This window comes from Epinephelus lanceolatus, chromosome 6 (genome assembly GCF_041903045.1).
Source record: "Epinephelus lanceolatus isolate andai-2023 chromosome 6, ASM4190304v1, whole genome shotgun sequence".
NCBI lineage: Eukaryota > Metazoa > Chordata > Actinopteri > Perciformes > Serranidae > Epinephelus > Epinephelus lanceolatus.
Genome location: NC_135739.1, coordinates 24,912,976 through 24,938,126, shown reverse-complemented (window position 1 = coordinate 24,938,126; position 25,151 = coordinate 24,912,976). Strand labels below are relative to the sequence as shown.

Here is a 25,151-nt window from a genome sequence, read left to right as displayed (position 1 = left end):
TTTCATCTGACATTATTAATTGAATTTATTTAACACTGGTCTTTCTGAGGTACATAGTTTAAGATGATTGGGGGAGAGGTGGAATAAGAAAGGGGAACCACAAGGTGACCATGAGGAGCAAATGACTTCTGTTACAAGAGAAAAAAAAACATTGTATTTTTCTTCTTATTGGCCTATTTATCATTTTGTTCATTAAAGAATGTTCTTTCTTATTTTATTGTTTATTTTTGAAACATCAGTTCTCCCTCCTCAGTCAGATCGAGCTGCCATGGCAGGCGTCTTATGCGAGTCCAAAAAACGGATGTGACAGTAGGTAGGAGTCTCTGGCCTGGTTGACTGCTTGTCCGTTTTTCTTTACAGTACCACCGACAGCTAAAAGCCGGTTTCAGTGAGAGAGCACACCGGAGCATCGTCGACCAAAATCAGCCACGGCTCTAGTCGTGTCACAAAGCTGTGAAAGATGGGCGGTGTTACTCAGCTTCCTTCCTCAGCACAAAAAGCCTCTCACAATGTCACCAGTGCTAAAACACTTGAGGGTTTTTTAATTCTATAAGCTGCAGCCTGCCAGATGTGATCATCTGTGCTCATGCAGACGATTAGATCCCATTTCGTGCCAAAGCAGTTTGTTTCAAGTCTTTTTTCCTTACATTGTGTCTTTGTCTGCAGGGATGAGGAGATGGATCTTCAGTCTGACTTGTTTTTTTTTTTTTTTAATAAAGGGATCCATATGCTTGTTTGTGTGTTCACATGATGTCTCTGTGCATGTGTCTTTGTCCAAATCTGTACTCCAAGTTGTAACTTGAAGATCAAAATGAGCTTAATATAAACAAGACTTGCTAACTGTCTCTGCTTTCCATCCTCCAGGTCATCGCTCAGTCATAACTGAGCTGAAAGGTTCAGAAATTAGGAGTTTATGGGCTGCAGCAACACTCTCAGGATGTCTGCACAGCTGCATTATGGGCAGTGCAGTCCCCCTTCTAAGCTCTCTTAGCGTGAAGCATCTCGATGAGCAGGTTGTTGCAGGGCACGTCACCGTTCAGGTGTTTGTAGTAAAGGTATTCTTCGGCCTGCAGGCTGATAGCGCGGATCTCTGGCAGCCGGAGGAGCAGCTGGCCGAACTTATCTGTTTGCTGTGGGTAGTTACACATGACGTAGTCTAGCAGTGCTGCGTTGACCTGCTCCTGGACGCTTTCTACCAGGTGGAAGTTCTCCAGGTTCTTCACGTCTACAGGAGGAAGCAAAATAAAAGGTTAGATAAAGATAACACAAAAGCAGTATATAAGCAGGAGTATAAGGACAAAGCAATGACAAATAATTATACTGTAAAGCCTAAACACAGACATAATGGCAGATAATTACAAGCCCTCATGTGTCACACAACAGCTGAATAAGTTTCTAAGGACAACATTTGTCCACAGCAATAGAAATTAATTAGTGTGATTAGAGTGTGTCCACATCCAGTCCTTTATTTAGGCCAGACTTGCTAACTTTTGAATATCAGCCACCAAAAGGGAATCTGTTATGCTCATTTTTAGGCTTATACTTGTATTTTGGGACTCTATTAGAACATGTTTACATGCTTTAATGGGTAACATTTTACTTGAAGGTATCTACATAAGGGTGACCTGACACTGTCATAACTATGACATGACACGGTCATGAACATTATGTACATGTCATAAACCTTTATGCCTGCTGTCATTAAGTGTCATTTGGTTTTTGTAATGACAAGTTGACATTGTTTGGGTTGTCTTGATTATCACAACTTGACATTAATTAAAGTGACATTACCAGAAGTTGTCTTTGTCATAACAAGTTGACATTAGATTTGTTTGGGATGTCCTTATAATGACAACTTGACATTAACCAGGGTGACATTACCAGAAGATGTCTTTGTATCAATCATTATGTCAACTTGTCATAAACACAAAAAGAGGTGCATTTCTCATTAATGTCAAGTTGTTATGACAAAGACATCTTATATATATACAAATTTGTATTCTCAAAAGTGCTACAGCTTAAAATTTTTGGTTATGACTCATTTATTTATTTATTTTTCAAATTTTAAAAAGGACTTCAGAATGCACCGCATGATGAAATATCCGTCCCTCCTCTCCTTTTTTCGTCTGAATTGTCTCCTGAGAGTGCAATGTAGAGGTAATCAGGTAAAGGCAAAAAAAAAAAAAGGTTCTCTCGAGAGATTAATTCCCCGAGGAGTTGATGAATTATGTAGGGCAGAGTTACAGTCATATTAGCACCAGAGCTGCTCCCTAACCTAACGCCTTCACCATCATTTTATATCATAACAACACAGAATGTGTCGTAATTATTAGTGTAAAAAATATAAGATAGAGACAAATAGAGATTGTTTTTTTTTTAAGCATCAGTCTTGTAGAAAAAAAAAAAAAACTGTAGGTAAAAATAAAAATGCAGAAATTCATCTTGGTGGGAAGTCTTTTTTTTCACGATTAATTCCTTGTGCAAAATACATCTTGCATCCCTCCAAAATCCTACCTTTACGCGCAGCTATAAGCACTTTTCCTTGACAATAATAAGCTCACTGGGGGTTTGAGCAGATTATTGCAAGACAAGACAAAAATTTGCTAAATGGATAATGGTGGACCAGAGCGCTGTGTGTACTTGTCATGATTATGAAGCGCAGGGCTGCAGAATATTTAATCACATAGTAGCTCTGTGTGTGTGTGTGTGTGTGTGTGTGTGATCTTTTATTAATCTGTTTGACCCCAGGTCGTGTGTGCTCACAGTGGGCTAATGTGGAATGACAGAGTCCCTGTGTCTAGTTGACACCTCCGGACCAACACACACCAGCGCACACTATAATATACCATCTTTCACGCCAATTCTCCGCCTCTCTCTCACACATACAGACACTAATCCATGGAAATACACATAATATTTCTCATACAGTACCCCCTTCCCACACACACACACACACCATCCACCCACCCAGAGCATTAGGAGGAAGGAGGGGGAGATAAATCAGCAGCTAATGAGGTCTAGAGAATGAGAAGCAGGTCCTTCAAGGCACTTCCATCTATGATGCACTCTACCATGCTATTACAATCTCTATGTGTGTATGTGTGTGTGTTTGTCTCCTCTTGTGTTGCCTGCCTATGTGTGAGCTGGTGTGTAGCATGTGCGTGCTCACCCTGACCTCTGGGTGACACGGCGGGGGGCTAAATAAGGCCAAAAGGAGGTCAGGAAAAGGGGGAGGGGGTGCGGCCCATGACAAAGGAGGCTCCAAACAAACATGACATGTGCTTTTTCCTGCTGCCACTCAGCTGTCTGACCCCCTATCAGACTCCTGAACCGGCTTTCACGCCACCAACACCTCCAAGAAGCATTGATATAGCCTTACATAAGCTACCCCAGTCGAGTGTGGGCTTTAGGCTTTGACATGCAGGCGTCCCACGCAGGTCAACGGGAAAAATAATAGACTTGTTTTCATCTGCGCGTCGAGCAAATGTAGCTAAAAGTTTCTGAGTTGCTCAGAGAGTCTTTTAAAAATGTGGAGAACTTTTTTTGTATTGCTATTGAGGGCTGGAGCCAGGATTTCAGAGAGTCCACTTCCCCCTCCCCTGTAATTTCAAATTTTATTCAGATTTATCATAGTGTACTTATTAAAAGTATACAATGAAGAGACTCATGCAGAATCATATATGACCCAGGTGTGATGGTGTATGTTTCTGCACAGACTTTTTGTATTTTCATCTTATTGTCTGGGTTTGGGACATTTATAGGTGTGGCTCCCACGGTGCTCAGGTGAGGTCATGGCTTTATAAACAGGTAGCGACCAGGTTACCAACAATCCTCACGGTATACCTTTAAGTTTCCATAAATGCTGCATGGTAAATCAAGTCCAAACCTGCTGGAATCATTATATAAAATATCCATTGTGTGTACGTTTTTAATTGTCAAACATTAAACTCCTTGCAGGTTGTTTAAACCCCCACATTCCCCTAAAATATATATACATGACATCAGAGGAAGCTACAGCCCCGGTGCTGACTCATAATTACTTTCTGGATTATATTTTCTGTTGATAATATCATAGTATCGTAGTTCATCAGAGATTGAAGGAAAAAAAATATTCAAATTCAAAGCCAATCCAAAAGTCTACAAATTGATTTCAGGCATGGGAAATGATTTAATCTGTAAAATGTGTACTACAAGAAAGGCTCAGTGTTCTCTGCAGTACAGACACGGTCGATAACAAACATCTCACGCTGCTTAATAATCAATTCTGCAATGTCAGTGCCTCTTCCGAGTTTGATTTAGTTAATTTTGCAGCAACATGACAAGGTGAGCCCGGATCACAGCAAAAATATGTGAGGTGTTGCCATGGTTTCTCAGAAAGATTTTTGTCTGTTTGTGCGTGTGTCTGCGTGAGTGTGTACGCATGTGGAGGGGAGTTTGATGGTTGTATGTGTGGATGTTGGGGAGGGCAGGGGGAGATACTACAGAGAATTAGTACCCAATGTCTCTGTCAAGCTAATTAGTGGAAAGTGAGGCAAAAAGACAGCATTTTAATTGCTAATTATTACCAGAGCCCCTTTTGAAAAAATAATGAATGAGGGCTTCCAAAAAAGAAAAGGCACAAATGACAATAGTTTGATATCTGCTCCCGTTTGCAAAACCAGACCCTAAAAAAGAAAAAATACTCAGATTGATGAGAAAATCTTAATTTTGTTGCTAATCAAATCAGACAAATGGATTGATTCTGATTTACTGATCATTCAAAAGCAGAAGAGGGATGATGAAGGAGAGGAATGGGGAAGAGGTGGGGGAGAAAATAATAAAATAAACAAGTGATCAGTGATTCCCAGACAGTGTCAGGTTGGAGCATTAAGTGTGCTAAGCACTCTCTCCTTTTCCTTCAGTGCCCCCCCACTCTTTTCTGTTTCGCTCTCCATCTCATTGTTCAGTCACTGTGGGACTAATTATCAACTTTTTTTTCACATAAAACAGCCACAGTTCGTTGCAGCGCTGCGTCTGAATACTCAAATGGAAACCCCGAGGTCCCGCGGAATACATTGTTTCATTTGACGGGCGATCATGCTGAAGCCAGCGACCTAATGCAAAAGCACACACACACACACACACACACACTTACACATTCAATCTCTCTTTCACAGAGCCCCTGAAATCACTGCTGTGCTTTTTAATTAGACTAGATCAGCTCTGTGCTGTGAATGTGTATGTGTGTTTGTGTGTGTGTGTGTGTCCGCATGTGCTTTTACACTCTTTCGTCGCCCCTTGAAATCCACCTGCTTCAGGGACACAAACACACACACACACACACACACACACACACACACACACGTGCACACACAGTATTTAGACACACTGCACATTCACTCATGCAAATACTTGCTCCATTACTTCACTCTGATCTCAATGATGCCTCACAGACTGGACACTAACAAAAACTGATCAGAAAAAAACATCACTCGGTGTTAAAGTTCACTGTTCTCTGCAAAAGCAAACAGGCGTCACTTTGCTTATGGCTTTGAGAAGCTAAGGTGGTAGAAAAACACTGCACTTACAGTAAGGCAGCCTTATAATGCATGTAATTCTATATATCCATGGTACAGGCTGAAACGTAAAGTTGTGGTATGAGTTAGGAATACACCTGAGATGTCAAGATAAAGCTTTAAATGCCCTCCACACCTTTCCGTCATGCTATTTCCACATTACATTATCACCTACTTCCAGGCAAGTCCTCTTCATATAATACACTGATATAAGGACAACAGTTATACATTGCAAAATAACACCATGGTCTGTTACAATACACTTTTAGTGTCCCAATCAATAAACCTCTCAGTCACATGCCGCCAGCTCACCGTGCCTTTCAAACTTCACAACATGTGTTTCCTGCCGGGTCCAAAAACAACACATAAAACTCCGGGTCATAAACGGTTATTGAGTCAAGTGCTGTCAGTAAAGTTGCCCAATTAAACGTGAGTGGAAGACAAAACAGTCACTTCCTGTATAGGCGGGAATTAGAGGCTCCTGGTCTTCCAATAGGGGCTTTCACAAGTGTTTATATGAGCCTATCAAAGCTGAAGCACCTTTTACTACAGCAGCGGTGCTTCAGAGAGCGTGGAGTTGAACCCATGTCCAGGCCAAGTCCTCTTTATTGCACCTTCCTGGATTGTTATCAAGTGAACATCGTCGACTGCTACTTTATTCATTATTAATCTGCCCTGCAGCTCGGCTCCAATCAGAGACAGGGGCGGTGAGAGAAGAGAACCCAATAACCTTTGACTCGGAGTGGGTTGAGGGGACAAAGTGAAGACTGAGGACAATAAGCAACATGTCGATCTGCGTGTTCACTGCGAGAATGTGGCTGTGTGTTTGTGTATGAGCATTTGTGTTAAAAAACAGGGCAGCAGGGGCAATCAAAGCAAACAAGGTTCACGGGGCAAGGGGCAATGGCCGCATGGTTAACAGTATCACTTAAATAGGCTATTATCTGAGTTACAGTGCACTGCCCTGATGCGTAAGCTGCGCTTTGTATCAGAGAAAAGCAACCTCCTTTACCCTCACACCACAATAAAGTCATAATGTACACAAACACACACACTACAGCTACACACACAGACTCAACACAGCTCCCATCAATACTCCACTGACAGCATTTCACATGTAAGTGTGTGTATGTGTGTGTGTTTTCCTCTACAGGAGGCTCAGCTTCCCTCATCTATCTATGCTTGCCAGCAAACAAGTTTCCCTTCTCCCCGGAGCTCTCAGCTTCCTTGTTTTCCTCCAAGTCCCATTTGGGGAATTCCCTTTCTCAGATACGAGGCCTCCACGTTAGAGACGGGTAGAGATACGGGGGTGGGGGGTAAACTGGAGTTGTATGCTCCTTAACATTTAATGGGGGGTTCTTTGAGACTTGATACACCAAAGGCTAAAAGGATAACTGGCATCATACAGTAACTATCCTATCACAGGGTAGAAGAGGAGCACGTTTCAGCTGAGGTTTGATTTCTTATAATGATGTCTTGAACTACAGACAAACACTGCTACATGTTGCAAGACTGTTTGGGGGTTAAGGCAGGGATATACTCACAAAACACTGCAGTAGTGCATGTGACTGGGCAAAAATTGTTTATTATGGCTTTTTTGAATTGGACAGTGAGAAAGGTGTAGAGGTTTCAGGTGCTGTTTGACCAGCCAACAAGCACCTTGGTTGAAGCATAGTGATTTATTGGTGTGCCTATGCAAGTGGACTACAACATTGTTCGCATTTATACTGCGTTGGTGTGTCTGTCTCGTTCTGCAATTACGCCCCCAAAACACTAGTTGGTGGGGTGGTTTGATTGACTCCAAACACACATAAAACATGGCTTTATAGCAACAATATTAAACACAAGTAAAAAAAAAAAAAAATCAGCATTATTATAACTCGAAAGGTTCACAAACACACTAATTGTCGTTTACTAGACATGTTTTCACTAACATTATTAACATAACCCTATGACAACTTACATTGCAAAAATTAGCCTTGTGGCTAGCAGACTTTCCTCTACTCATATGAGGCCAGGATGAATTACGTGCAAGACTTAAAATGCTTTTTTTTTTGGAGGCTTTATTGTTTTAAAAATTCATTGTTTCTTATCTGTGAAATTAAAGTAAATACAAGCTTTGTTTCCACCATGGGAAATGGCCTTCAGCTTACAATAATACACAGGAGGTATGTGCCTACGTGACCTGTAGTTACATGTTTTTCAGGGGTGCACGCAATGATGGGTTGAGGCTTGGATTAATGGAAGTCATCTCTTCCTTCCTTTTAATTATTTTTGGAATTCTTGTTTTCATGTGACAGGAGTTTATTTCATTTTATTATAATATTCTACAGCATTCTATATATCTGCAAATAAAACATACCCAACTCATGCCCCTTGGTGAACAGTTTTATCTGAGCCTATAGAGAACCTGTTGGCCGCATCTAATTTCAAATTGTCTTTTCTTGTGCATCTAATGAAGTGAAAGGATCTCAGGAAGCATCCTTTACACTCATTAGCTTTTTACTCATTTAACAAAGGCCTCATTAAGCCCTGAACAGTGACCCTTCATCTTGAAAACTGACCCTTTATTTCACCAGCACAGAGCAATATACCATAGCTACATGCCCTCAAGCTAACATAGAGCCCAATGTCCAGAGGCAAAGTATCCTCTGCGCTAACAATGCATAATAACAACTGTCTCACAGTTCCTGAAAACAGGCCACCAGTGGGGACTGCCTAGTGTCAGCATGTCAGAATAAAGCATGAAGGCTCAATTTGCCCGCCGACTCATCAAACCCTCCCTTTAGCCACTCAGGGGGCCAAACGCCATGCGGCTATGAAAGAGAATTACGCAGGTATGGTCCAGTTGGGGATATATTAAGTCAAACCTAAACCTCCTCCGACAACATTGCTATTGTTGTTAAGCTAAACAGGTAGCGGCTGGTTCAGTTCTGTCGCCCAAGGACGGGTCGGCGGGCTCGGTGGGGCGATGGAGAGAGGTCGAGAGATATTGAGAGGAAGGGAAAAGTGCCTTAGGTCCGATAAAATAAACAAGAGAAAAGCCGCTCCAAGCAGGAAGGAGACAAGCTCTCTCATTGACTATGCTGGCTGGGAGGTGCTAGGGGTTTATCCGGAGGTGAAGGGGAAAACAAATTTACATCCTCTATCAGTTGGTCCGATCTGTGGCTGTGTTATTATGGACTTTGAGGGCTTTAACAGATGGGCACAGCCAGGGAGGATATTATCAGTGGGAATAAGTATTAAAGGGATAGTCCAGAGTTTTTGACTCTACTTTTTTCTTTAACATATAAAGGTAAAGTGGTCAGTAACACAAAAATAGTCATTATTCATATAATTATAATTACTATAATTGTTTTGTTTTTTTGAAGATATGTGTTGCGACTTAAAATATTTTTGTCAACTGGCCCCATTTGCTGCTGTTCATTTCTCAAAGCTGCGGACTCACAGGAATAAGAATCATATTGCTGGGGAGTAAAAAAAAATCACATTGTCTCAGCATTATGAAAATCCATTTGCCAGAGGGATACTAAGAGATTTGAATCAGCAATGAACCTGTGGTCCCTCTAGTCCCCCCCTCCACCCACCTCTTATTGCCCTGTCTTAAGTCCCCCTGGAGGTGGAACCAAATGCCTCTCAATGAGCCGACCTCGGACCATGGAGTGCACCCACAGGTCCCTGCTCTCACCTTGCTAATGCCATCCGGATTGTAAAGACAGTTAACCCCCACCACCACCACCCACCACCACCACCATAACAGCTCCCAGTCATGTAGCTATTCGCCGCTAATGACGCTAACACTTGACTGACAGGCTCAAATCTGGACAGCTATCCACACAAAAAAAGTCGGTGTTTGGTGTAATCTCAGCCAATGATTTATGCAGCAGTGAAATATAAAAAAAAAATGAATGAATTAGAAATCAATTTAGCTGTACCTGTGAGGTGACTCTTCAAGCTCCTCTGGACTTCACTCCCCAACCCCCCAACCCCCCGCCACCCCCCCACCCCCCCCCCCCACTGACACGCACACACACTTCATTTGTACCTGTCAGCAGCAGCAGAATCAGGCACAGCATATAATGTGTGTGTGTTGTTGCTGTCTCTTTCTATCAATGCATGCGTGTGAACCTCGTTTACATTCAGTGCACTTTTGCACCCCTTGGCTAATTACACACAGGGTTTGTTTGGTGGTGGAGGGAGAGTGTGGGGAGTGGAGGGGCATGTCAACCTTTCTTGTTTATGATAAAGTGACAGAAAATCATTGGGGGGTCAAGTACCCCCCTCGAACCCTCCACCGCCCCGAAAACTCCTGCAGCAGTACAGAAGGTGCCTGGTGTGGGAAGCCTCCCCTTTAATGAGACCATTAAAGGGCCCGTCTCCCCGTCAATAGATTTCTCTCATTCTTTCTCTGACAAATTTGAATTAATAATTCAGTGCCAAGCGCCTGGGGATGTATATTTTCAGCATGAAGGACAGTTAATCCATAGCGTCATTTTTCCCCCCCTCTCTCACTCTTTCCTCTCCTCTCCTTCACTCTCTCGTTTTACATCTACCCCAGTCTCTCCCTCCTCCTTTGCTTCGTTCTCATTTGATGATGGAAGCCAGCAGGTAGAGTGTGAACTAAAAAAAAGAGAGTGTGATGCATGTTTCCCACACCTTCTTTTAACTTCTTTGTTCTCTGTGTGATTTTTGTCCCCTGTCATGTGACAAGTGGAGTCAACTTAAGTGCAAATTGGGGGGTTTAATTTATTCCAAAGTATCGGATGGTGGTGGCTGTTCTCTCCTCCCCCCTCAGGGCTAATGTAAGATGACATGTTTGCACACATGACATGTTTGCACACTGCCTCTCAAAGCTGGACTTGATTTAGAGAGCTGGGGTTTTACTGGATTTTTCTACTGTGCCAAATGTGAGGACTTTCAAATGCACAATTCAAGGAAATGAGAGGAAATGAGTCATTTAGAGGATAAACCACAAAGACACTTGTTTAATATGAAAAGATATTGTGGAGCGTGTTTGTCAGTGAATGTTTGTGTTCTGCGCCCACTGTGGTTTGAGAGTTTTAGCAATTTTATTGTAAGAATTTTAAGAGACAAAATGGGCCTGTTTCGCTGTGTGCTCTTAAGTCCTCCATTACACATGACGCACTTTCCAACTGTAAAAGTAAAGATCCTGAATGTGAATGAATCCCTGAGGATTCATGTGATGGTAACTTGACCAGTTAGAAAAGAAACCAACTCATGCCCAAACTGTTTAACAGAAGAAAAGGATGATGACGAAGAAGAGGTATGTTAATAATCCCTCTTTGGAAAATTCAGCTTTTTCATTAAACAGCTGGAAAAATGAACCCCTGCATGCCCCTCCAAGACAACTTGGTATGAACTAAAGTATCACTGATATTATGGGAGTTGTTTACTTTTTGAAAGAGCAAATGTTTGTGATGCTGACTACCCCTTGATTTTCTTTTATCAGCTCTTTGGGCAGTTGTTAGGCTTTATATTACGGTTGTTGAGTTTGCTGTCAAACTCAGACATCACATTGCATTGTTAGAACTTACAGGCTTACAGTGTCTTGCCAACAGTAGCTATGGATATCAGTGCCAGGTGGCACTAAAGTACAACTTTATGCTCTGATGCGGCTTGCCCAGGCCAAGAGCTGGCACGACAAATGTCTGGCAGTGCCCGTGAATATTCCTTTACATTACACAACATTATTTTCTGATGATACATGCGTGAAGAAAAGGTTGAATGATTAATGCCCTCTTGTGTTTTAACACGTTAGCTCCCCGACCCTTGTTTCTAACATTTGCCAGCAGCTCTAAAGGTTTCCATTGCGCTATGTTGTCTTTTCTCCTTCTTTAATGCAATACAAGAAATAGCTTTGCTTAGCATGTGTGAGTCTTTGTGCGTAAGGACTCAAAGGGCTTTGTGGCTTAAAATATCCTTCAGGACAAGAATGGGAAGACAAGAAGAGCTGCAATAGTTCAGGAGAGGGGGTCACAGAGAGGGTTGGGGCCCAACGTACAGTAGCGAAACGGAGAGAGAGTTAGAAAGGGTGAGAGAACAAGAGACAGCGAGCCAGAGCACCTGTTGGATCATCTGTGCTTTAAAACATTTAATCACTGTCTCTGGTTACGCGCGAACACATGCCACAGCATGTACACACACACACACACACACACACACACACACACACACACACACACACACATCACCTTAAAGCTCTGCTGTTCTCTGGCCTGACAGAAGTATCCTGTAACCACATTGTCCAAAGACATGCACGCACACACAGAAGCTCAAAGAGCAAAGGGAAGAGGGTGTATAATCTTATAGCAGCCACCTGACTACCATATAGCTTACCAGCGCATGCCTTTGCACTGTAGACATTCACACAGGAACACAATGGCTGACAACCCACATGCCGGGCAGTGTTGTGATGCCACTGAGCTCCATTTGTGATATAAGGGCGGTAGGTGAATGTGGAGGATTATTTTTACTTCTGCTCTAATCGTCAGTTTTTTTTTTCACATGTAGGCTCACACGCAAAGTCAGTCAAATGAAATCTTTAAACTACAATGTGAGGAATTAAGTTTCAAATAACTCATCATCCGTTTTATCTTGCTCAGCCATTACACCTCTGAGTCCATTTCACACCTTTGTCTTTTACATTGTGCATATAGTAATGATTGTCCAATGAGTAACACTAATGACACATCATGAGCTATGGCGGCCATAAATGTCTTGTCGTAAAGATTTGTCTTTACTGCAGAAATGACTAATACTGTAGCTCCTACTGAGGCATTGCTAGAAGGAATGAAGCCATTCACATTTACAACTTAATAATGATTGACAAGGTGGGTGTGTAAAGCTGGGGCTTCATCTGATTGCAGTTGTATTTTTGAACATTTGACCTGCAATACACTTAAAGACTGAGAGGCCACACCACTATCCTTCAGCTAGATCCTACGGTGTGTATGTTTACATGAGTGTTACATGTGTACATGTGTTACATCACTGTGTATATCTACTTCATATATTGTATCTGTGCTTGTGCATGTATAGTAAATGTCCTTACATGTGTGTCTGTGTGTGTGTATGTGTGTCGGTGAGGTGAAGGCTTCCCAGAGTGCATGAGTGCAAGAAAAGGAAAGAAAAAGCAACCAAGGAAGAGTGACTGCTGGTTAAGAGAGCTCCATGGGGAGGGTTGTATAACTCTTTGCTGCCGTTTGTATGTAATGTTTAAGTAAGGTCGAGGCAGGCAGTCTGATCAATACGCTGTATGACTGTGGCAGTTGTTCTTTCCCTGCTGGCACACACACATACACACACAAACACAGTCCTCATCTTGCAGCATTGTTGTAAATCAACCCAGTCGCCAGTTGGCAATGTACGTTTCTGCAAACCACGGATATGTAAGATTTGTACATTCTTATACGTTGAAACTTTACATTTTAACATTTGGTTATGTTTGGGCACAAAAACCACATGGTTATGGTTAGGGAAAGATGACATTTTGGCTAAAAATACCTGGTTTTGGTGCCGCAATCAAGGCTGGAAATGCTGCATTGTTTCGCAAAAAACAGCCAATTTTGTTGTTTGTTGGTGTCGAATGGTGGTCTGCAGCTTTGCAGCCATCTCACCTGGATCTCAAGGCAGCCACCATCCCCTCCTCCTCCTGATGACAAAGTCAGCTCATACATGTACCTACAACTATGTTACTTTAGAAACATTGATATGATACGTACGAAACATACAAATCTAGCATACTTCCTCTAGTGACTGGACTGGTTGTAAATCTACAGCTTGTGAGTGAAACATTAATGCTGTTTTGATTGCTAGAATCAGCTCAGATTTGTTGGCAGTTTGTCTTTCTCAGTTTACAATACTCTTGAGATCACGTTTATTTGGGGTTTAGAAAGTGTGTCTGACGTGTTATATGTTATTAATAGTATTGTTATACAGAGAGTTTAAAGCAAGCTGGATCAGTGAGACAACAGTAAGGTGTGAAATTAAATCAGTCCTCTAAACAAATTATTAAGCTGCATGAAATCACAGCCGGGGAGTAGGTGGTCTCCAGTCAACAAATCATTCAAATCAAGAGTGGGACTTTCTGCAGCACTCCAATGTATGCACAATTTGTTCTCTGAGTCTGTTTTCCTCGACTAATGTGAGCCTGTTCTCCGCAGGGCCCCGGGTAGCCCAGGCCTGTCCTCCCTACCCCAAACAGTCATCCCTCAGCCTCTAATTGGAGAGGAGTAGCAACCTAGCTAGCACAGCGCTGGGACCCGAGTTGCGGCCACTGAGAATGCATTAGCATTAGCATTGCAGCGGACCGGCCTGTACATAATGATAACCTCAAGCTCTGGCCACTGGGAGCAGCCCCTGTTCGCACACACACACACACATGCACACCGCTACACACTCCCTGCCCCCGTCTTCCCCTGTACACGCAGTCACGTAAACAAGCAAGTGTAATGCAACCCCAGCGGTGGGCTGCTCGACGATCGGGGGGAGGAGGGGGGGGGAAGAAAAAATCTGTTGCTGCCGTTCGGGTGAAAAGTGTGTGTAATGAACTTGAGTTCCATTGATCGGGACTGAGAGTACAGGACCGGGGGCTGTTTGTCCCAGAAGGGCTGCCGTACCGCTGCTCGGTAGCCCCTCATAAATGTTTGAGAGGCCTCAGCCGCTCTAGATCCACGCTACCTGGGTTACAGCGCACACACATCCAGGTTGATACTGATGATGGATGGATGGCTGGTCGGTGGTGGTGGTTGAAGGGGATCGATCATTATTTTAGCTTGATGACATTTAGGTTGTGTACTGTATGTGTGATTTTGTGGACTACAGGTGTGTTGATGGCGGCGTTCGATTAGATTCAAGAAAAGTGTAGATGTTTGGCACGATAAGTTTTAAATAAAACCTCCCCTGCCCATCTTACATTCGAACTTTTAAGTCTCTGTTCAGGTGCAGAGACGGATATTTGCAAGCATGTGCTAATTTGTTTAGCAAGATGTACTTTCCTATGCTCTGCCCCTAAGCTCTTAGGCCCTCAACCGCCCCATGAAAGCTCCTATATGCTGTACACAGGATTGATATCACTGCAGATATCACTTAGAAAACACCTGACGTGCCGGGCGGACCATCTGCGCCTCCTTTTGACTGCTAAGTACCAACTGGCGGGAGGTCCTCTGCGTTATGCAGCCGGTAATAAAAGTTGAACATTGATTTTCTGTAGCAGCTTGTAACTGTTAATGTTGAGACATCAATAGCAAAAGCAAAGCGCTGGTGCCTTAATAGGAGACCGAGAATGTGGAGGGCGCGAGCAGAGGCTGACTCTAAATCACAGAATCTATCCCTGCCGATCGATAGGACAGTAACTGCAAGTGTCCCTCTGCTTTCCTAATGTTTTATAATAAACTGACAGCCTGTAATAAGGCCAAGGGAGAGGGAGAATGAGAGGGAGGGAGGAGAGGAGAGATGGAGGGCAACAGTTTCTCCATAGCTTGCCTGTCTTAAATCACCCCACAAGGGAGTGCAGGAGAGGAGCAGAGGAGGAGGTAGAGGGTGGAAAAGGGTTTTTTTCTTTGGCGAAAAAAACTTTTACAGGAGCATTTGTCTGGTTGTACTCATTGCTACGGTAGTTAGTGAGTGTATTGATGGAGGGGAGGAGAAGTTTAGGGGATTTGTGCTGTATTGCTTGGGTGGGGCAGTGAGTTAAAGTGTGTATTAAATCCTACTGCCACCGTGCAGATGTCACCATATTCAGGTAGGAGCACAGGGCTGGGCTGCATGTGTCTAAAGAGATTATTACTTTTGGAACATTAGTGGTGGATGGTGAGAGAAGTTGCTACTGTATTACCACACTGTTGCTGGAGCGCTCCCTTGTGATTAAGTCAGCCTGGTCTCACAACCGCAGCCTCAAAATACGCTGCTTTGTCTGCAACGTCACCAAGACGTCAGGGCCATCGTGTGAGATGCACTGGGCTTCCAACAACTCCAATGTATACCCATCTGTATCATTATTAGAGATCAGAGCAACAGACGTAGTTAAAAGAGAGTTAACGTCTGCTAAGGGTGGTTGGAGAGGAGGTTAATGGGTCCAACAAACAGATTTTGACCCTGTAGGCTGGTGTTCAAGACCAACAGACAACAACATTAGTTGCAGTGTTGGTGGCCCTCAAAGCCGGGTGCTTTTTAGCGACACCCTGCTGGCTTCCCGGCTGCGTTTGTGGCACACAAAACCTGATTTTTTGGTGACATGGGTGATGCTTTTCTGACCATAATCAAGTAGTTTTGTTGCCTAAACTTATCTGCTGACCCTTTTTAGTGCTGACTCCTTCTGTGTCAAGATACAACACAAACGGCTGCCCTTGTGTCATTTCAGTAACACCTGGGGCTTCTGCCCAAGTGGAAAAATAGTGGTCAACAAGTGAACAAGTGGGGATGAGATCACAACAGATAAAGTTGCATGATTTGGAATGAGATAACTTGTGCACTATGCTCAAACAAAAAAGTGTTGTTACTTAATTTTCTGGAGCATTTTTCTTAAGGTGACAGAGTTACAGTAAATACAAAAAAAGTGTATTTTATTACTGCATTTAAAATAAATAAATATATAAAAAGCACTTTTTGGTTCCACCTTGATACACTTGAACCTTGAAAAAAACTATGAAACATTAATGTACCTCTTTATTCCACTGGGCCAAGATGCACATCGTACAAATGTCAAAATTTAGACAATTCAAGATTTTGGAGAGTCATACTGTGGTTTCACATTAAAGGTCTCTTTGGATTAGCCTATTGAAAATGAATAGGTCATATACGTGAGTAACTCTGTTAAAATAGGACTTTTCACCTACTACAGTATACTTGGCATGATTTGGGTTCTCAAGTCTTAGGAGACATATCTGTATTTATATATAAGACATTGACTATGTTTACATGCATGCTAATTAACACCATTATTTCAAATATGACAATATTTTAAATTTTATGGAGTCATGTAAAAGCATGTTCCATTTGGATATTCCAAACCTGTTCCTTACTCTGAATTTAGCATTTTCCAATTAAGATATGTGGGACATGTCGGTATTAACCCAGGTTTTAGGAGCATTCTTTGGACATTTTTACAATGCAAACAAAAACAAACCAACTCGCCAAAGGTGTACAGGGCTGGGGAAGAGATGCATGCCCAAAAGAAAAGCCCACATTTCTGGTCATAAGGAGCAAAACATAAATTTTAAACACAACGAAAGACTTGGATATCAACAGGTTTCGGGATATGCGCAAATACCGCAATGCCAACCTTGTCAAGTTAAAGGAATAAATGAGGAATGCTATGTTCACACGGCACCTGAAGCACCTCAAACCTCTTCCTCATATTTTCATGTGATTAAAGATATGTGGGCATGTTAATTGAAGTATGCATTCGCTATGTACACAGCTTAGTAGGAATATTGTCTTGTTTTTGGAGTAAGGACAAAAATCAGTATATCTCATGCATGTAGCCATTGTGTCTCCTGTGTACTTTGGTTTACAGGAGTATTCAATCCTAGTGATTATGTTAGCATCTATAAGACTCATTCATACACTATGCTCTATATCTACCAGATCCCCATTACGAACAACAATAATGTGGCTTTTTTATCTTATCACTTATTTATTACTTAAGTGTGTAATATTGGGGTTGTGTCTATTTACAAATCCCCTTTTAAACAACCCCCCCTTGTTATGTTGCTTTGCTCTTTGATAACTGGCCTTGTTTGGAACTAGATAAAGAACAGTGTCAACATAATCACCATATAAATCCTTGAAAGAATGTGATAAGACTTAAAAAGAGAAGAAAAGACAGCACGTTTGAGCTGTAAATTGGAGGGATACTTTGGAGATAATCTGGGAAATGTCGAAATCCATCTGAAAACGGTAACGTATCTCAGGGGAGATATAAGGGCTGAGGCTAAAGGGGGAGTCAGGTCAAGGGTGAGAGGCAGCAGTCCTCATCATCCCTGCCGCCACCACCACCACAACTCACCGCATCTGCTGCTTAATGACAACAGCCTGCAGTATTGCCAGGTAATAGTGGCGGGCTGGAGACCTGGAGCTTTTATTGCTTGATAAAGTCTGAAAGCCTTTTAGGCAGCCTCATTACATGGAATTCCCTACAAAGTGGCGGCCGGCGTCAGGAGCCAACTGCACGCCATGTTAGATTTCTTAGGCTAAAATTGACAGAAAATAGGCGGAAGTATTAGGTTCATTGCTTTAGGGCACACTCCCACCTACTCCTGATGAGATGAAAGAAAAGTTGGGACACTCAACATGATTATAGATGGGGTTGGCTTTTCTGCCGGGGACAAAGTTTGAGCAGATGTTTTTTTTTTTGTTTGTTTCCCGTGTCACAATGATGCCAGAAGGAAGCTGATGGGGGGTAAAAAGATTTGTTTGAAATATGTGAGTCCAATACTTCTCAATCAGCACGTGTTTGCCGAGCACTTTGCCAAGTTTCAAAACAGAGTGATGAAAAAGCACTAGATGCAGCCACTTCGTGCATGGATTGCACTTTATGAACCTTATACATACATTTATAGTCTTAGCCCCACTGCAATCACAGCTACTGTATTTTCCATTACTGCTGTCATTGCACCAATCCAGTCACTGAGTCTGTAATTTGTGGGACATGCAAACATAAGTCAAGCATAGGGGCTGCTAGCCTGTATACACACAGACACACATGCTATGGAGTATGATTTGTGCCACATTTCATGCACATCCCTCGCACAGTATCTGGATATTTTCTTATGAACATTTAGTGTGGCAAAAATGACATCTGAATTGTAATACCTCCCATGTGAAATTGCATATGAGCTAAAACATTTTGCATGAGAAATGTCTGTAAGCCACGTGTATCTAGTTCGAGTCTGCTGTCTTTACATGTGACTTTATCTAACACGAGTCCTAATGCAGGCCAAAGACAGCATGCACACTGTCCTCAGTCTCACTTTACATGTGTGATTTCTGCAGTTTCCTTAAGTTCCTGTAACTTATGAATACTTTTGTTTCTTTTATGGCTGGCTCCTGTGCTTACAGTAAATTAAAGGTCATTTTAACTGTGTTCCTGATGAGCAACCCTGCCTAAATTCTAGAATTACATGCTTTACTAGCTTATCCTGATGTTGCTGGTAATGGTGAGGGCAGGAAAAGATCATACGCACCCTAACAATACCTTCACGTATTGATCAGGTCAAAGGTACAGTTGATGACTCCATTCTGTTGACTTACAGCCCAGTAAAAAGCTTGGGTTCTACACAGCAAGCAGCACAAAAAAGGGGGGGAAGTCCATATTATGTTGCTTTTAATTAAGTTGTAAAGCATTGTTCCGGTTGTATGCTCCATTATTTGGCCCCTAACTCGGTCTCAATGGGTGTAAATATTGAACCGTCGCCGCCTCTCGATGTTAATCAATCCCCGACCGAATTCTAAATGATTCGGTTCATTTCAGGAAATGAATATTTGCCAGGCTTTATGGGGGAGAGGGCGGGTGGTGTGCATGAATTAGCAGCTCCCTTGCTCGCTGGTCAGGGATCAGGGCATTGATTCTGAGCAGCCTCGGCTGTTGCTTAATTAGGACGTACCTGTCTGGGAATTACGTGTTTTTTTTTTCTCTCATTGTGTGGAGAGACAAATATGATAGAGAGAGAGAAAGAGAGAAGACTTGTCTTTTTTTCATCAAGGTTAATCGTGTTTGCTGTGTTTGTGTTGTTGTCAGCAGATTGGTGTCTGACCTCGCGGTGCACAAAACCTGTCTTCAGTGTGTGGCGCACTAAACATGCTAATGAGAGACGCATCCCCTGCATAGGAGAGTGGGGGGTGGAGAGGTAAACGGAGAGGTGGGTTAAAGCAGTAAAGAAAGGTGGAAAAAAACTCGTTCTCAACAAGATTTCAATATCTTTATGTAAGATCCAAAATCAATTCACTTGTTATTTAGTTAGAGATGGGTGAAATAATCTCAGCCCTTACTTGTTTTCACCTATTTACAGACGGCCACTCCACACAAGTTTAAATGACTCTAGTTAAGACGTTTTAAGAAAGGGAAGGGGCGGAGGAAAAGCCGAGGGAGGGAGGAGAAGAGATAAATGGCAGTTCAGATGTAGGTGAAGATAAACAAGGAGCGATGGAAGTGGGTGTGAGGATGGAGTTGTGATAGATCGAGGCACACAAAGATGAATGTGGAAAAAAGAGAAAGAGAGAAAGGGCAGAGCAACGAGAGGAGAGATAATACAGAGGGGGGGGGGGTGGATGGATGGTGAGGGATGGAGGGCGGGAGGGATGGATAGGTGGGTGTCTCTAAACTCTAACCTCAGAACCTGACTAATCACTTGATGGACAGCTAATGTGGTGCTGAGGCAGCTCTTGAATCACTCGCTGTCTTGGTTTCTTATGAGTGGACAACACCACTGGTCTCTGATCACTGACTTGGAATAATACAACAGCTAACATTTAACATAATTTCAACATGTTTTGCATATTTATTTAACTGCATTAATTGGCTTAATGTTGAAAATCAATATTTGTATGTGTGTTCTAGTCTGTTATATTGAGATAAACTTGTTGGTTTGACTTTTAAGCAGCATAACCAACAATTTTCAGGTTCCAACTGTCGGAAATATGGATTTTTTAATCCATATTTTCTATCCATATGTTCTATTTTAAAGGCATATGAGAATTTTTTTATTTGTCATTATTGTGGTCATTATTTGCTATCTATGACATGTTTTGGATCAAATTTATTGAGAGAAAAATCATAAAAATGAATTAAAGATGAATATTATCATCAGCTGCAGCCTTAATTTCAAATAAACTGCTGAAATAGGCAGATTAAATAAACATGCATGACATTACGGATCAGTTTGTGGTCCCAGACTAGAGATAGAATCACTTACTTTGAATCTCTTTGCACTGACGATGACTTTATGATGATGATTTTACACCTAGTTTTTACGATCGTGATTTTATACCCAGTAATTTTATTAACTTGTTATTGTACATTACTGCTTTCTTTGATTTAATGATGTCTGGATACATTGCTTTTTGTTTTTCGCTGTGTCTTCTAAGGTGTCCTTGAGGTACCTAGTTTAAATAAAATGCATTTTTATTATTAGTAGTATTGTAATCCATAAAATGAAAGTGTAGCTGTAGTTTTTGGCATGTTCTTACATTTAAAGCAACATAAGGGGAAACACTTGGACATAAACTTTACATAGTTAATACAACTACCAATGTGACGTCTTTAAATAAACCTCAGCTACAGAGGAATCAAACAAGGAGCCTAAACTCTCCACATTTTCGCAGCTTTTCCCCCGGCTTTGTTCCTTCTAAAGGCTTCAATATGGGAGCATTATTTAGGGCTATGTCCACAAATCTGCTCTCTCCGCTGGGAGCATTTACCACCCCGCGCTGGTCTGGCAGCTACTCTGGTTCTCCTCTCAGCTGACAAGGACTGGCAGCGCCTGTCTAACCCAATTACACCTGATGGGGTCTGACCTGTAGAGCTGGGTTAACTGGTTGCTGGCTGAACACTCTCTGACCTCTGTCACTGCATCTGCTTTGCCAGTATGGAAACTGTCTGTGTGGTGGAATGCATCAGGCATGCATTTGTATGATGTTTGGTGAAAGTTGATCATTGAAGCTCGTTATTTTTTTTTTTTTGCAAATTTACTGTTTATATGTAAGTGGGAAGCATTTTAGGAAGCACATGCCCCATAACTTTCTACTTAAACTGTACATTGCAGTTTGGAGTTAATTCCTCCTGAAGAGAGTATTTTTTTCCACTTTTTCTCAGCCTGAATTTGAACTTGTGACCCATTTTTCACCTCTGGGCTTTCACATCACCGGTCACATATATAACAACCTGTCAGGCTTTCTATTAGGTCTGTAAGCCTTTTAAAGGAAATCAAAGTCCCATTAACAGCGTTCTGACACCATACAACAACTAGTAGTAATCCTTTACTGAACTCTGACCCAGGCAGCACTCACTCTCTCTCTTCCTGCTGTTTTGCAGGTCTCTTGCTCAACACCCAATGCACACAATCATTGCTCACAGTCCCACCAACACTTAAGAGATCAATGCTCTGAGAGTGATAATCTCCTCCTTGATAGAGGGTGAAAGCCTTCACTTAAGACAGGTAAAGAGTGACAGGGGACCGAGGGAGAGCGATAGAAAGACAAGCACACACACACACATCAGGACAAGTGTCTCCTCTCAGCCGAAGTGACATCTATATACCTGTCTTTATCGACAACTGACCTAACTAAGAGCTCTCCTGGCAGGGAGGAGGTGACCGATCCATCCACAGACAGATAGAGAGACGGTAGATGGAGGGAGAAATACTGAGAAAAATCAAGACACAAACAGAATCATAGGGACTGAAAGAGGCAGCGAAACAGAGGGAGAAATACCACCTCTTCTATGAGTCACAAGAGAGAATAGTTGTAGTAATGCTATTAGCAGTATAGGCGACACAACCATGTTGCCAATGCTTCTATAATTCTTGCTTTCAACAGAATATCTATGCATGCAGCTACAGTATGGTTTCAGATAGACTCCGACCTCGTCACATATCGACGTTTGTTCATGGACCTCTCATGTCCAGATACGACGTGAAAGGTACCCTGGGTGTGTTGGTTAGGGTTAGGGTGCTGGGGCGCTGTGTCAAGTTCTGCCTGTTACATGCATTGTCTTCTTTCAAAATACACTTCCGTTCTCACAGGAAATTTACCATTTACATACAGTCTCTTTCAAAATAAAAGCACTACCTCAGTACAACAATGCAAATCGACGTTTTCTTTCCTCCAACAACTAACGCAGGTGGTTAGGGTTTAGGTAACAAAAGCATGTGATTAGGTCTAGGAAAAAAGAACAGGGTTTGGCTTTACGGGATGCGAACACCGCTCTCCCAGGTGAAAGTCAGCGTTTCTTGGACCCACCCATCCTAATCAGACTATTCCTGCCTTAACTTTCAATCTTGTCCTGCCATGTTTTCCCCTGACGCTGCAGAGCGCCATGTATCATGCCAACGTTAAAGGATGGCTTTTTTCATCAGCGTCTGACGCTGCAAGTCCGGATTTTGACGACTTGGGAGTGACACTGGGTTGTAGAGAAAGATGATGGTTCCAGTCAATTAGAGGTCAATGTTAGGTCTATGAGGATCCAGTCTTCTGCTACACACCCATCCAACACCCTGTTCTCCACAACGTCCCAGGTAAAGGCACACGACTGCTTGCAATGGCATAGTATGTTGGCATTGGACTTAAATTGTTTGGTGGGAATCATCAGCAAGAACATTTCTTATTATCATTTCTTCTTCAATTCTTGGTGATACTGGGCTGCAGTGATAATTACAAGCCCCTTTTGAACAATAATCCAATAATCCATAAAAAAGGTCTGCCATTATGTAGAACCCATAAATGTCAGGATAGTACTGGCCAAGTCTTCCCGAGGCAAAAGAGGCATGTTGTAAGTTGTAACACAACAGCGTTGGGATCTAGTGCCATTTTAAACAGATGTCGATTTGACTCTGTTACTACCTTCACAACAGTGCCCCCCTCCATTCAGCATTTGTACTTGGAATAACATTCCCACTTTGAACAGGCTGTATAACAAGGGCTACGGCAGCAATGATTAAAGCTGTAGTTGTGTTTATCGGCGTTGCATAAACCAGTGGTTTTCAAACTTTTGTGTCCAAGGCACACCAAAGGGCAAGCCAGAATCTCAAGGCACGCCTGTAGTTATATCTGTGCACAATAGCTTCCGTGACATGTGTTATAAATCTTATCACGACGTAAGACAATAAAAGTAAGGAAAAATGAGACAGGAAGCATTCGTGTTAATGCCTACTGACTTTTCTTTCAATGGTACTGTAAGTCGTCTTTGCTGGTGCTGCTCTGTACAATAAAGTAATCCATTGTCCCGCGTATGGGCTTCCACTAACAATGGCTGCCAATCAGGACTTATGATGTGTCATACACTGTACGATTGGAGACAAATAGGTTCCCATTGAAGGTTTTTTAAAATTTGATTCAATTAAATTACTTTTTTCAGCCAGAGTTTGCCTCTTTATTAGGAAATGGGTGCGTGCAACATACTGATACAGTCAGTCAACTTCTTGTATGGGCCCAGTTGAATATTGCCATAATAACGTGTGGTTATCACAAAGTCACCATTTGAGAAGCACTAGTATAAACAGTAGCAATACCATTACTATTTCCTCAGACATTTAAGCAGTATCAGTGATACTAGGGTTAGTCACAGTAAGTAAGCACTAGCAGTACAGTAGAATAGTAGTTCCCAGTGTAAAACTTTTATCATAATGAATACACCCTGTTAATATTGGCCCCAGCTGAGAGCACAGTGACCAGTGTTAGAGATGAAATGAAGCTAATAAAGAGGGAGAGTGAATCCTTTAGTTCGGCAGTGAGTGCAGAGCTACTTTCATGCCTCATTTCACTACAATCCTTATTAATTGGCTCTGCTTGTGGTTCAAAAGCAGATGCGTGAAGGCACACCTGCACACATTATGCACTCTCCCCTCAGGTAAATGTATGCATCTCAGCCTCACATCTCTGTTCAGCTGTACGAGATATTAGTCAGATCAGTTCTAAATCTCCCAGCTTTACATTGCACAAGTCCCCCCCCCCCCCCCGCCCACCTCAGCCAGCTCTACGGCGTCTGTGTCGGGCTTCTTTCGCGGGGAGGCCTGAACAGGCACTGCCGGGGGCGATACACATCCCTCAGGTGAGCCTTTCATTATGGATGATGTTTCTGCCAAATTATTTAGACCCTGAGCCCCAGCAACACCCCTGCCCCATGAAAAACCCCACACAAACATCCATCCATCCATCCATCCATCCCCCTTCGCTGAACCACACCACTAACACAAACATTAATCCTGCCTGATCACCTCGCTGTGTGTGTGTGTGTGTGTGTGCACGCGCGCTTTTGCCTAGCAGTTCATTAGTCCCTCTTTCTTTGTTTAGAGGAGGTAAAGAAGTGAAAGCATGACCCTAGTGGATTACAGGTGGATGGAGGGAGGGGTAGCTAAGGATGAACAGAATATTCATCATATGTATGCCACTGCTGCTCTCAGTGCCATGGAGGGGCCAGGTTGAGCGAAGCTACCTTGACATCATTGGCTTCAGTAATGTAGGATGTTAAAATAGGATTGGTCAAGTGTGTGTGTGTGTGTGTGTGTGTGTGTGTGTATTCCTCTGAGGCCATTTGCTGAAGACTTGTTAGGAAAGAGACAGAGATGACAGTCTCCTGGCAGTGTCTGACCTCGGCTTAGAGAGTGAAGAGCAGCTTTGGGATCTGAGTGCACGCACGTACGCACCCGCACACATACACACACACACATTGTACCCCTTCTCCTCGTCCCTTAACTCATTTGGCTACTTATCCCTCCACTTTCCCCCCCGTCCAAAATCCCAAGCTCCCTCTCTCTCTTCCCAGCCTCAGCTCCCTCTCACCCGTCCATCCCAAATACTTCACGGTACCTGCTTCCCACCAATTCCCACTCCCTCTTCCACTTCATCATCTTCCTGTCTCCC

At 42.6% G+C, this 25,151-nt stretch overlaps 1 protein-coding gene across 2 annotated transcripts in view; it reads right to left on the bottom strand.

Annotated features, from left to right (window-relative positions):
* nr5a2 (nuclear receptor subfamily 5, group A, member 2) overlaps window positions 1-25,151 on the bottom strand; it is a 72,755-nt gene continuing 47,604 nt past the window's right edge. For both annotated transcript variants that reach the window (XM_078168845.1, XM_078168846.1), the window contains exon 7: window positions 1-1,225. In XM_078168845.1, coding sequence (XP_078024971.1) covers window positions 978-1,225 — 248 coding nt within the window. In that variant the 3' untranslated portion in view covers window positions 1-977. The remainder of the gene's footprint in view (window positions 1,226-25,151) is intronic.